Source organism: Salarias fasciatus, chromosome 13 (assembly GCF_902148845.1).
Source record: "Salarias fasciatus chromosome 13, fSalaFa1.1, whole genome shotgun sequence".
NCBI classification, from domain to species: domain Eukaryota; kingdom Metazoa; phylum Chordata; class Actinopteri; order Blenniiformes; family Blenniidae; genus Salarias; species Salarias fasciatus.
In genome coordinates this window covers 29,033,626-29,045,574 of record NC_043757.1, presented here as the reverse complement: position 1 = coordinate 29,045,574, position 11,949 = coordinate 29,033,626, and the positions used below count along the sequence as shown (strand labels likewise).

At 48.7% G+C, this 11,949-nt stretch overlaps 1 protein-coding gene across 12 annotated transcripts in view; it reads right to left on the bottom strand.

Moving 5' to 3' along the window:
* Nucleotides 1-3,797: 3,797 nt before the first annotated feature.
* The window catches only part of col13a1 (collagen, type XIII, alpha 1), a 114,983-nt gene continuing 106,831 nt past the window's right edge, over nt 3,798-11,949 (bottom strand). For all 12 annotated transcript variants that reach the window (XM_030107503.1, XM_030107514.1, XM_030107504.1 and 9 more), the window contains one exon: nt 3,798-4,099. In XM_030107503.1, the coding sequence (XP_029963363.1) occupies nt 4,067-4,099 (33 nt within the window). In that variant the 3' untranslated portion in view covers nt 3,798-4,066. The remainder of the gene's footprint in view (nt 4,100-11,949) is intronic.

The following is an 11,949-nucleotide window of genomic DNA, read 5'->3' as shown; positions in this document are numbered from 1 at the left end:
GGAGTGGATTACAGTCAAGTCGGCATCAATTCAAGTCGGCCTTGCGGGGGTGGGGGCGGGGGCGGGGGGGCTCTCAAGTGGCTGAGTTGGTCGGTGCCGACTTGACTGTAAGCTGCTTACCAACTCGGTCAAGAGCCTCTTTTTTTTTAATCACGATGCGGCTGCGGTGCGACGATTTACACAGTTTTATAATTCTGATGAAAGGCGACCGGTTTGATCAAACGCCGCCTGGTCACATGGTCTGGTCACATGACCAGACAGCCGCTGGCGCTGCGCGCTCCTAGCTAAGCTACTCGGTTCAAACAAGACGTCAAACATGAAGCTCCAGGTCCATTCTCCACCTCTAACCTGTCAGTCTCCATCATCACACAGTTTGTCCTCCAGTCTCCCGCCTGCTACGTGAGGAGAAGCGGCGCAGCCGGCACGAAAAAAACTGTGCAAATCATCTCGCTGCAGTCGGCATCGTTGCACTACAATTCCCAGAATGCCTTGGGGACCGGTCACATGACCAGACAGCCGCTAAGCGCTCGTAGCTAAGCTACTCGCTTCAAACAGATCGTCAAAAACTGCAAATTGTCGTGCTGCAGCCGCATCGTGATTAAAAAAAAAGAGGATTTTGGCCAAGTTGGTAAGCAGCTTACAGTCAAGTCGGCACCGACCAACTCGGCCACTTGAGAGCCCCCCCCCAGAGGCCGGCTTGGCTTTGATGCCGACTCCACTGTATTCCAGGGGCGGTGCCGAGTTGGCCAGGGCCGACTTGGATTGGTGCCGACCGGACTGTATCCCGGTGGAGTTTGGGGGATTCAGTCCATCCCTTGTTCTGTTTAGGGTTCTCTTTGTGTGGCGGTGTCTCAGCAGGTTAAAGTGGTTTCTCCACCATGATTAACCAACATTTCACCACGAGTTTCATTCTGAAATGCCTCCTGGCTGGGAGAGATTACATCTAGCTTGGTTTCTTTATTCTGGAACAAAAACCACAACAAAACAGTAAAAAGAAGCAGGGAGTCTCAGGCTGGGTTAAAAGCCAGGAATAAAGATGAGACAAGTGTAGAGGTGCAAGACCAGCATCAGGGAGAGCAGGGAGATCCACACGGCCCACGTTTTAACGGTTTCCATTGCACCTGTCTGCAGTTCATGGTTCTTGCTTTAAAAGGAAGGTTTCATTAAACATTTCATTGTTTCATGCTCCCGATGTGGATTTCCCAGTAAACACATTAAAGTATGTCAAAGGAACTGTTTTTATTTAAAGTTGTGAGAGTGTGTTGGGGACGGGTCACCTGAGATTATCATAGTTATGAGACTATCATAAACTATCTTTTTATGAACACAGATTAAACCTGGACCAGCCGCTCTCATGATGGACAGACAGGCTAAACCTGGACATGCTGCTCTGGACCATAGAAATGAGCCTGAGTTGGATGAATGAAGAGAACACTGCAGACAGAGAAACCATTTAATTCCAGTTAAAAGACTTTATTCTGCTTCAGGGACAAACTGTGAGTCTGTCTGGCAACCAGTGAAGACAGCTGCCGCTTGATTAGAAAAACAACAAGAAAGACAGGAGTTCAAAGGTCGGCTGGTGACAACCGGCCGAAGGAAGAGGTGCTGAGCGGCCCCTGAAGGGACGAGACCCAGAGGTTTCTCCACACAGAGCCAAATGAAAGAGCTGCACCTCCTGCTTCATACAGGCTAAAAAAGTACCATGCAAGGTGTGGATAATGCCCACGAATCATCCTCGGATGAAGCTCCACTGCGACAGGAGACTATCTCTAAACACACACACGACGGCAAAACTCCTCCTGTCGAAACGCCAGTCTGCCGCTGGACAGGCTGCCTCCTCCACGGCGAGAGCTAAAGAAAAGGCCGGCAGCATCTCTTCACTTCACCTCACAGCTGCCCGAGTGTGTGTGTGTGTGTGTGTGTGTGTGTGGAGTAGAAGATTGATGGATTTGCTTTATTTCTAAAGTATGTTACTGTCTGAAATGTTATATATTCAACAGTTTATTTCACACATTCAGTATGTTGAATTACAAATCGAACATTTTTCCTGACAGCTCTGACATTTGTTTCAACAGAACTGTGAAAAACAGAAGGGATTCCTGGGAAGTGCTGGTTCAGGAGGGATCCATGGATCCACAGCAGCTGAACCGCTGCAGTGCCACACTTCAACACAGAGGGCAGCAGCGAGCGGCGCTGTCCCTGGACTGGACGGACGCTCCGGAGGTGAAGTGGAGGGAAGTGGCAGCAGCTGCGTCTCACCGCTCAGAGGAGGAAGGCCAGGAGAAATCTGTGACCCCAGGACTCCCTTGAGGGTTTTAATCTCAACGGGACTGTCCCGGCTAAATAAAGTTATCATCATATCATCAAAACCAGCGGGAACAACAAGAAAACGTCAATGTGCAAAGTCCAGGTGAGACGGAGAGTCCTCTCCAGGCTCTCCCGTCTCATGATTACGAATGGAAGAAACAGCAACCTGAAAAGCTCTCAGCCTGCAGGGCGGTGAGGAAGACCCCGCTCCGGTCAGCGAGCCTCCTGTGGGAAGCGTTGCGATTCCTGCTGGGAGCTCCGGCAGCTCCTCAAACCCATGAAGACCTGAAACAGCTTCACCTGTTCTGCCTCACCTCAGGGAGACGAGGAGCTGGAGGTCCTGCTGTTCAGACTTTCTCTCAGACAGCCACAGCTGCTCTGTCATTACATTCATCCCAATGAACTACAGTAACATTTGAATTTAGGAGAGCAGAAAAATGAGCAGCTTTAATTCTCACTGCTTCCGTTTCCCTGACAGGAGTCCAGAGAGGTGACCTCTGCAGCGACACCTGCTGGGCTGATAGCTTTCTGCAGGTTCAATCAAACACACGTTACTGCTGAGCTAAAAAAGAAAAGTGGAAATGCCAACAGATCAAGAAAGTGGAGGTTCGACTCACACGGCAGCTGTCAGTGTGACAAAAGGAATGCTTCTATACAAGGTATTCAGAGAGACAGGAAGGTACGCTGCATGTCAAACACTGGCAGTGTGTGTGTGTGTGTGTGTGTGTGTGTGTGTGTGCGTGTGTGTGTGTGTGTGTGTGTGTGTGTGTGTGTGCGTTCTCGTATTTCTATCCTTGTTGGGGCCAAATGTCCCCACAAGGATAGCAAAACGTGAAACGACGTGCCTTGTGGGGACCTTTTTCCGGTCCTAAGTAGGAGAAACAGTGTTTTCTTGACCATGTTGTTGTTACTGAAAAAAGTAAAAGTGCAAAAACATTTCTTTAGGGTTAGGCTTTGTTGTGGTGTGGGTTAGGGTTAGGGTAAGGGTCAGGGTTAGGGGCTAGACATGAATGGGAGTCAATGGAAGGTCCCCACAAGGATAGAAATACGAGACTGTGCGTGTGTGTGTGTGTGTGTGTGTGTGTGTGGGAGACAGTCTGACAGTCCATGGAGGAATCGACACACCGATGCTTCAGTCAGACTTCAGGACAGTCCAGCAGAGGATCGGAGCGGCGGGTTCACCTCCTCCTCTTATTCTGATTTCAGCCTCTGTTATTCTCTCGGAATAAATCGCCACATTAAAACCATCGGGCTGTTCTACTGTCCTGTAAACCGTCACACATCTCCGCCCTGCTCTGTTTTCTGTGTGTTTGATGGATACGCTCTATTTACAACATCGCAGTACTTTAATACTTACATCTCTTTGTCTATTATGGTACAATACTTACAGAACACTAATCAACCAACCGCAGTGTCCTCAGCTCCTCCGAACGCTGGGCGACATGAGGGAGGGTGTGAAGCTGGTTCCAGAGAGGGTCCTGGACTGGGATTCGAACATGTGTTCTAGCTGCAGGTGAGTTGGATGAAGTGAAGGAATCATCAGGAGGGTTTCCGTCCGTCCAGAGCAGCAGGAGTTCAGGCTCCGGCTCTCTGGAGCCGCAGACCAGACAGCGGGCCGGCCACGGTGGCGGTCCGGGGCGGTCCGGGGCGGTCCGGTCCGGTCCGGAGACGCCCTCTGGGCCCGCTCAAACACAAACATCTCTGCAAAGCTCTGGAGGTTTCCTCGGGCGGCGGCTCGGCGGAGGCCGGCGGAGGCAGACTACTTCCTGGCCAGCTGGAAGGGATGTTGGCCCTGAAACGAGGAGACAGCGGGACTCAATCAGACACAGCGGGACAGGCGGGACGGATGGACGGTCTGCACACGGCCCCCGCCCCCCGCTGCAGCTCCTTGTGGGTTTCAGCCACAGGCTGGAGTCCCAGGGAGACAGCACCCCGTCCCCCACCTGGCCGTCCACCTGTGAGACCTCAGGATCTCAGAGCCAATCAGCACGTTTTATTCTCGTTTCAGAATAAAAGTTGCAGTCTGTGCTGCTACAGGATGACTGTCTCAGTCTCACGTCACTCAGGAGCTCTGAGCGCTTCACCACGAGGAGCCCTCAGCTCCCATCATGCACCAGCGGCAGAGCCAGTGGTCCGAGCCGGTCCTCAGACCGCTGCAGAAACCCAGTCTGCCTCCTCATGTCCCAGAGTGAGACCTACCAAACCGTCCTCCCTCACCCTTCTCAGCGTTTGAATGACCGGGTGTTGAAAACTGCGGCGGCTGAATTTGATCGTCATTAACATGTTATGTCCTGAAATGTTCATGTTCTGAAGCCCCGCCCACTGAGGTCAAACACAGAGAGGAGGAACCATAAAAAAAGAAACTTTTCTGAGCTGAAATCGATCTCCTCAGGTCTGAGGAGGAGGAACCAGGACCAGGGTGGAGGTGAATCAGGAGGAGCTCTTTGGAAGAATAAATCTTCCGCCGATCACGGCGGCGGTGAGCAGCGTCTCCTGGACGAACGGACCCGCCTGACGTCTGAACAGATCATAGGTCCGTTAATTTAACCCTGACGTTCCAAAAAATGAGGCTGAGTCTTGTCATACAGCTGAGAGTTTTATTGTTTGGCTTAATTACGTCCACGGCCAGGTCTGAAGTCCCCCACACACACCCAGTACTGGACCCGGTGCCGAGCTGGAACCCAGACCGGGCCTTCCATCCGGTCCCAGAGCTGCTAGACCGAGACCGGCTGTCATCACGGCGGACATCTTGGAAAGACAAACAGAAATTTGCTGTTTGGCTGCAGTAGAGACCAGGCTGGAGGGAATCAATAGTCAATAACACACTGAACACAATCAATGACAACTTATAGAAGTCTGAACAAAATGTTGGACTAAACGTCCTCTGTCTGGATTTAATCTGCCTTCAGCTAATCTGTTATTTTCAGTCTGCTGGAACCACATCACTGATTAAACAGACCATTTGATCAACTTCAGAGTATATTTACATTTCAGTAGCGGTTCTTCAGGTCCTGTCTCCTCGGTCCAGCCCCCAGTGGAGGCTCTGCTGGGTCCGTGGTTCTTCAGGTCCTGTCTCCTCGGTCCAGCCCCCAGTGGAGGCTCTGCTGGGTCCGTGGTTCTTCAGGTCCTGTCTCCTCCGTCCAGCCCCCAGTGGAGGCTCTGCTGGGTCCCTGGTTCTTCAGGCTCCATCAGCCAATGCGATAATTAGTAAAACTGCTGAGGCCAACATAAAGTCTCCCTCCTCTTCGGGGCAGAGCAGCAGCTCCTGCGTTCTGACGTGTCTGAGGTTTGCTGATGATTGTTTTCACGCTCTGCCAGGTTTTGCTGTTTTGCTCTGTAAATCCACCCTGACTCAGACTTGCTCCACGACGTCAGACCTGTGGAGAGAGTTCATCTTTCCGTACGATCAGGATCATGTTGACGAATGCCGATCCCATCGCTCATATGGCCGCACGCCGCCGTACAATAGTTTGATAATTGAAGGCCGTTGTGTTGGAGTAAAGGATCCCAGGGTGTGGATGGATGATAAAATCCTCACTGTTCATCTCAGAAACACACCAGAGATCAGCTCACAGCACACCTTCTAATCCCACTGAGGTTTATCCACTGATTCTTTCCGTCATGAGCATGAAGGAGTTGGCAATCCATGAAGAGGACAGAGCGACACGCTGCTGCTTCAGAGGGACTCAGGTCCTCTGAGGGATGAAACAGTAACTGTTTCAATGCAGAGTTCCCAGTCCGACACATGGATGAAGCAAAAACTGAATTCTGAAATCTAAAGTCAGACTGAAACAGCAAAAGATGATTTAGTGGGACAGTAGATTCTTTCTTCAGCTACTCTGTGACTGACTGCCGGCTTCAGCTTCATTCAGTCTGACTGTTGTTCTGTCCTGATGTGTTTCAGCTGTGTGTGACTGTTGTTCTGTCCTGATGTGTTTCAGCTGTGTGTGACTGTTGTTCTGTCCTGATGTGTTCAAGCTGTGTGTGACTGTTGTTCTGTCCTGATGTGTTCCAGCTGTGTGTGACTGTTGTTCCGTCCTGATGTGTTCCAGCTGTGTGTGATGGTTGTTCTGTCCTGATGTGTTCCAGCTGTGTGTGACTGTTGTTCTGTCCTGATGTGTTCCAGCTGTGTGTGTGACTGTTGTTCTGTCCTGATGTGTTTCAGCTTAGTGTCCCACTGTTGTTCTGTCCTGATGTGTTTCAGCTTAGTGTCCCACTGTTGTTCTGTCCGGATGTGTTCCAGCTGTGTGTGACTGTTGTTCTGTCCTGATGTGTTCCAGCTGTGTGTGACTGTTGTTCTGTCCTTATGTGTTTCAGCTGTGTGTGACTGTTGTTCTGTCCTGATGTGTTTCAGCTGTGTGTGACTGTTGTTCTGTCCTGATGTGTTTAAGCTGTGTGTGACTGTTGTTCGGTCCTGATGTGTTTCAGCTGTGTGTGACTGTTGTTCTGTCCTGATGTGTTCCAGCTGTGTGTGACTGTTGTTCTGTCCTGATGTGTTTCAGCTGTGTGTGACTGTTGTTCTGTCCTGATGTGTTTCAGCTGTGTGTGACTGTTGTTCTGTCCTGATGTGTTCCAGCTGTGTGTGACTGTTGTTCTGTCCTGATGTGTTTCAGCTGTGTGACTGTTGTTCTGTCCTGATGTGTTTCAGCTGTGTGTGACTGTTGTTCTGTCCTGATGTGTTCCAGCTGTGTGTGACTGTTGTTCCGTCCTGGTGTGTTTCAGCTTAGTGTCTGACTGTTGTTCTGTCCTGATGTGTTTCAGCTGTGTGTGACTGTTGTTCTGTCCTGATGTGTTTAAGCTGTGTGCGACTGTTGTTCTGTCCTGATGTGTTTCAGCTGTGTGTGACTGTTGTTCTGTCCTGATGTGTTTCAGCTGTGTGTGACTGTTGTTCTGTCCTGATGTGTTTAAGCTGTGTGTGACTGTTGTTCTGTCCTGATGTGTTTCAGCTGTGTGACTGTTGTTCTGTCCTGATGTGTTCCAGCTGTGTGTGACTGTTGTTCTGTCCTGATGTGTTTCAGCTGTGTGGGACTGTTGTTCTGTCCTGATGTGTTTCAGCTGTGTGTGACTGTTGTTCTGTCCTTATGTGTTTCAGCTGTGTGTGACTGTTGTTCTGTCCTTATGTGTTCCAGCTGTGTGTGACTGTTGTTCTGTCCTTATGTGTTTCAGCTGTGTGTGACTGTTGTTCTGTCCTGATGTGTTCCAGCTGTGTGTGACTGCTGTTCTGTCCTGATGTGTTCCAGCTGTGTGTGACTGCTGTTCTGTCCTTATGTGTTCCAGCTGTGTGTGACTGTTGTTCTGTCCTGATGTGTTTCAGCTGTGTGTGACTGTTGTTCTGTCCTGATGTGTTTAAGCTGTGTGTGACTGTTGTTCTGTCCTGATGTGTTCCAGCTGTGTGTGACTGCTGTTCTGTCCTGATGTGTTCCAGCTGTGTGTGACTGCTGTTCTGTCCTTATGTGTTCCAGCTGTGTGTGACTGTTGTTCTGTCCTGATGTGTTTAAGCTGTGTGTGACTGTTGTTCTGTCCTGATGTGTTTCAGCTGTGTGTGACTGTTGTTCTGTCCTGATGTGTTCCAGCTGTGTGTGACTGTTGTTCTGTCCTGATGTGTTTCAGCTGTGTGACTGTTGTTCTGTCCTGATGTGTTTCAGCTGTGTGTGACTGTTGTTCTGTCCTGATGTGTTCCAGCTGTGTGTGACTGTTGTTCCGTCCTGGTGTGTTTCAGCTTAGTGTCTGACTGTTGTTCAGTCCTGATGTGTTTCAGCTGTGTGTGACTGTTGTTCTGTCCTGATGTGTTTAAGCTGTGTGCGACTGTTGTTCTGTCCTGATGTGTTTCAGCTGTGTGTGACTGTTGTTCTGTCCTGATGTGTTTCAGCTGTGTGTGACTGTTGTTCTGTCCTGATGTGTTTAAGCTGTGTGTGACTGTTGTTCTGTCCTGATGTGTTTCAGCTGTGTGACTGTTGTTCTGTCCTGATGTGTTCCAGCTGTGTGTGACTGTTGTTCTGTCCTGATGTGTTTCAGCTGTGTGGGACTGTTGTTCTGTCCTGATGTGTTTCAGCTGTGTGTGACTGTTGTTCTGTCCTTATGTGTTTCAGCTGTGTGTGACTGTTGTTCTGTCCTTATGTGTTCCAGCTGTGTGTGACTGTTGTTCTGTCCTTATGTGTTTCAGCTGTGTGTGACTGTTGTTCTGTCCTGATGTGTTCCAGCTGTGTGTGACTGCTGTTCTGTCCTGATGTGTTCCAGCTGTGTGTGACTGCTGTTCTGTCCTTATGTGTTCCAGCTGTGTGTGACTGTTGTTCTGTCCTGATGTGTTTCAGCTGTGTGTGACTGTTGTTCTGTCCTGATGTGTTTAAGCTGTGTGTGACTGTTGTTCTGTCCTGATGTGTTCCAGCTGTGTGTGACTGCTGTTCTGTCCTGATGTGTTCCAGCTGTGTGTGACTGCTGTTCTGTCCTTATGTGTTCCAGCTGTGTGTGACTGTTGTTCTGTCCTGATGTGTTTAAGCTGTGTGTGACTGTTGTTCTGTCCTGATGTGTTTCAGCTGTGTGTGACTGTTGTTCTGTCCTGATGTGTTTCAGCTGTGTGTGACTGTTGTTCTGTTCTGATGTGTTTAAGCTGTGTGTGACTGTTGTTCTGTCCTGATGTGTTTCAGCTGTGTGTGACTGTTGTTCTGTCCTGATGTGTTCCAGCTGTGTGTGACTGTTGTTCTGTCCTGATGTGTTTAAGCTGTGTGTGACTGTTTTTCTGTCCTGATGTGTTTCAGCTGTGTGTGACTGTTGTTCTGTCCTGATGTGTTTCAGCTGTGTGTGACTGTTGTTCTGTCCTGATGTGTTTCAGCTGTGTGTGACTGTTGTTCTGTCCTGATGTGTTTAAGCTGTGTGTGACTGTTGTTCTGTCCTGATGTGTTTCAGCTGTGTGACTGTTGTTCTGTCCTGATGTGTTCCAGCTGTGTGTGACTGTTGTTCTGTCCTGATGTGTTTCAGCTGTGTGGGACTGTTGTTCTGTCCTGATGTGTTTCAGCTGTGTGTGACTGTTGTTCTGTCCTTATGTGTTTCAGCTGTGTGTGACTGTTGTTCTGTCCTTATGTGTTCCAGCTGTGTGTGACTGTTGTTCTGTCCTTATGTGTTTCAGCTGTGTGTGACTGTTGTTCTGTCCTGATGTGTTCCAGCTGTGTGTGACTGCTGTTCTGTCCTGATGTGTTCCAGCTGTGTGTGACTGCTGTTCTGTCCTTATGTGTTCCAGCTGTGTGTGACTGTTGTTCTGTCCTGATGTGTTTCAGCTGTGTGTGACTGTTGTTCTGTCCTGATGTGTTTAAGCTGTGTGTGACTGTTGTTCTGTCCTGATGTGTTCCAGCTGTGTGTGACTGCTGTTCTGTCCTGATGTGTTCCAGCTGTGTGTGACTGCTGTTCTGTCCTTATGTGTTCCAGCTGTGTGTGACTGTTGTTCTGTCCTGATGTGTTTAAGCTGTGTGTGACTGTTGTTCTGTCCTGATGTGTTTCAGCTGTGTGTGACTGTTGTTCTGTCCTGATGTGTTCCAGCTGTGTGTGACTGTTGTTCTGTCCTGATGTGTTTCAGCTGTGTGACTGTTGTTCTGTCCTGATGTGTTTCAGCTGTGTGTGACTGTTGTTCTGTCCTGATGTGTTCCAGCTGTGTGTGACTGTTGTTCCGTCCTGGTGTGTTTCAGCTTAGTGTCTGACTGTTGTTCAGTCCTGATGTGTTTCAGCTGTGTGTGACTGTTGTTCTGTCCTGATGTGTTTAAGCTGTGTGCGACTGTTGTTCTGTCCTGATGTGTTTCAGCTGTGTGTGACTGTTGTTCTGTCCTGATGTGTTTCAGCTGTGTGTGACTGTTGTTCTGTCCTGATGTGTTTAAGCTGTGTGTGACTGTTGTTCTGTCCTGATGTGTTTCAGCTGTGTGACTGTTGTTCTGTCCTGATGTGTTCCAGCTGTGTGTGACTGTTGTTCTGTCCTGATGTGTTTCAGCTGTGTGGGACTGTTGTTCTGTCCTGATGTGTTTCAGCTGTGTGTGACTGTTGTTCTGTCCTTATGTGTTTCAGCTGTGTGTGACTGTTGTTCTGTCCTTATGTGTTCCAGCTGTGTGTGACTGTTGTTCTGTCCTTATGTGTTTCAGCTGTGTGTGACTGTTGTTCTGTCCTGATGTGTTCCAGCTGTGTGTGACTGCTGTTCTGTCCTGATGTGTTCCAGCTGTGTGTGACTGCTGTTCTGTCCTTATGTGTTCCAGCTGTGTGTGACTGTTGTTCTGTCCTGATGTGTTTCAGCTGTGTGTGACTGTTGTTCTGTCCTGATGTGTTTAAGCTGTGTGTGACTGTTGTTCTGTCCTGATGTGTTCCAGCTGTGTGTGACTGCTGTTCTGTCCTGATGTGTTCCAGCTGTGTGTGACTGCTGTTCTGTCCTTATGTGTTCCAGCTGTGTGTGACTGTTGTTCTGTCCTGATGTGTTTCAGCTGTGTGTGACTGTTGTTCTGTCCTGATGTGTTTCAGCTGTGTGTGACTGTTGTTCTGTCCTGATGTGTTTCAGCTGTGTGTGACTGTTGTTCTGTTCTGATGTGTTTAAGCTGTGTGTGACTGTTGTTCTGTCCTGATGTGTTTCAGCTGTGTGTGACTGTTGTTCTGTCCTGATGTGTTCCAGCTGTGTGTGACTGTTGTTCTGTCCTGATGTGTTTAAGCTGTGTGTGACTGTTGTTCTGTCCTGATGTGTTTCAGCTGTGTGTGACTGTTGTTCTGTCCTGATGTGTTTCAGCTGTGTGTGACTGTTGTTCTGTTCTGATGTGTTTAAGCTGTGTGTGACTGTTGTTCTGTCCTGATGTGTTTCAGCTGTGTGTGACTGTTGTTCTGTCCTGATGTGTTCCAGCTGTGTGTGACTGTTGTTCTGTCCTGATGTGTTTCAGCTGTGTGGGACTGTTGTTCTGTCCTGATGTGTTCCAGCTGTGTGTGACTGTTGTTCTGTCCTGATGTGTTTCAGCTGTGTGTGACTGGTGTTCTGTCCTGATGTGTTCCAGCTGTGTGTGACTGCTGTTCTGTCCCTATGTGTTCCAGCTGTGTGTGACTGTTGTTCTGTCCTGATGTGTTCCAGCTGTGTGTGACTGTTGTTCTGTCCTGATGTGTTTCAGCTGTGTGGGACTGTTGTTCTGTCCTGATGTGTTCCAGCTGTGTGTGACTGTTGTTCTGTCCTGATGTGTTTCAGCTCTGTGGGACTGTTGTTCTGTCCTGATGTGTTCCAGCTGTGTGTGACTGTTGTTCTGTCCTGGTGTGCGTTACTGTTGTCACCTGGTGGCTGAAGTACATTGGCCTGGTTTTGTTAATTTCATTTATTAAAAAAATCTGTTCATCAATACAGACCAATTTTCATTTGGAAGAAAGTAGAAAGAAGACTGAACTTTTCAGCTCCACACCTCTGTGTAAAGGAGTCATGTTCTGAGAAAGTGGAGAACCAACAGCAAACTATATTAAAACCATGAATGTGTTTCTATCATGGAGGCTGAGTGTGCTTGTTTGTTTCCTCCAGAGTAGATTATTGTAATCCACTATTATCAATTTGACTCAATGACTGATTAAAATGTCTCCAGTTGATTCAAAACACTTCAGTAGCGTTTTAACAGGAACCAGATGAAAGAACACATCACTGTTAAATCT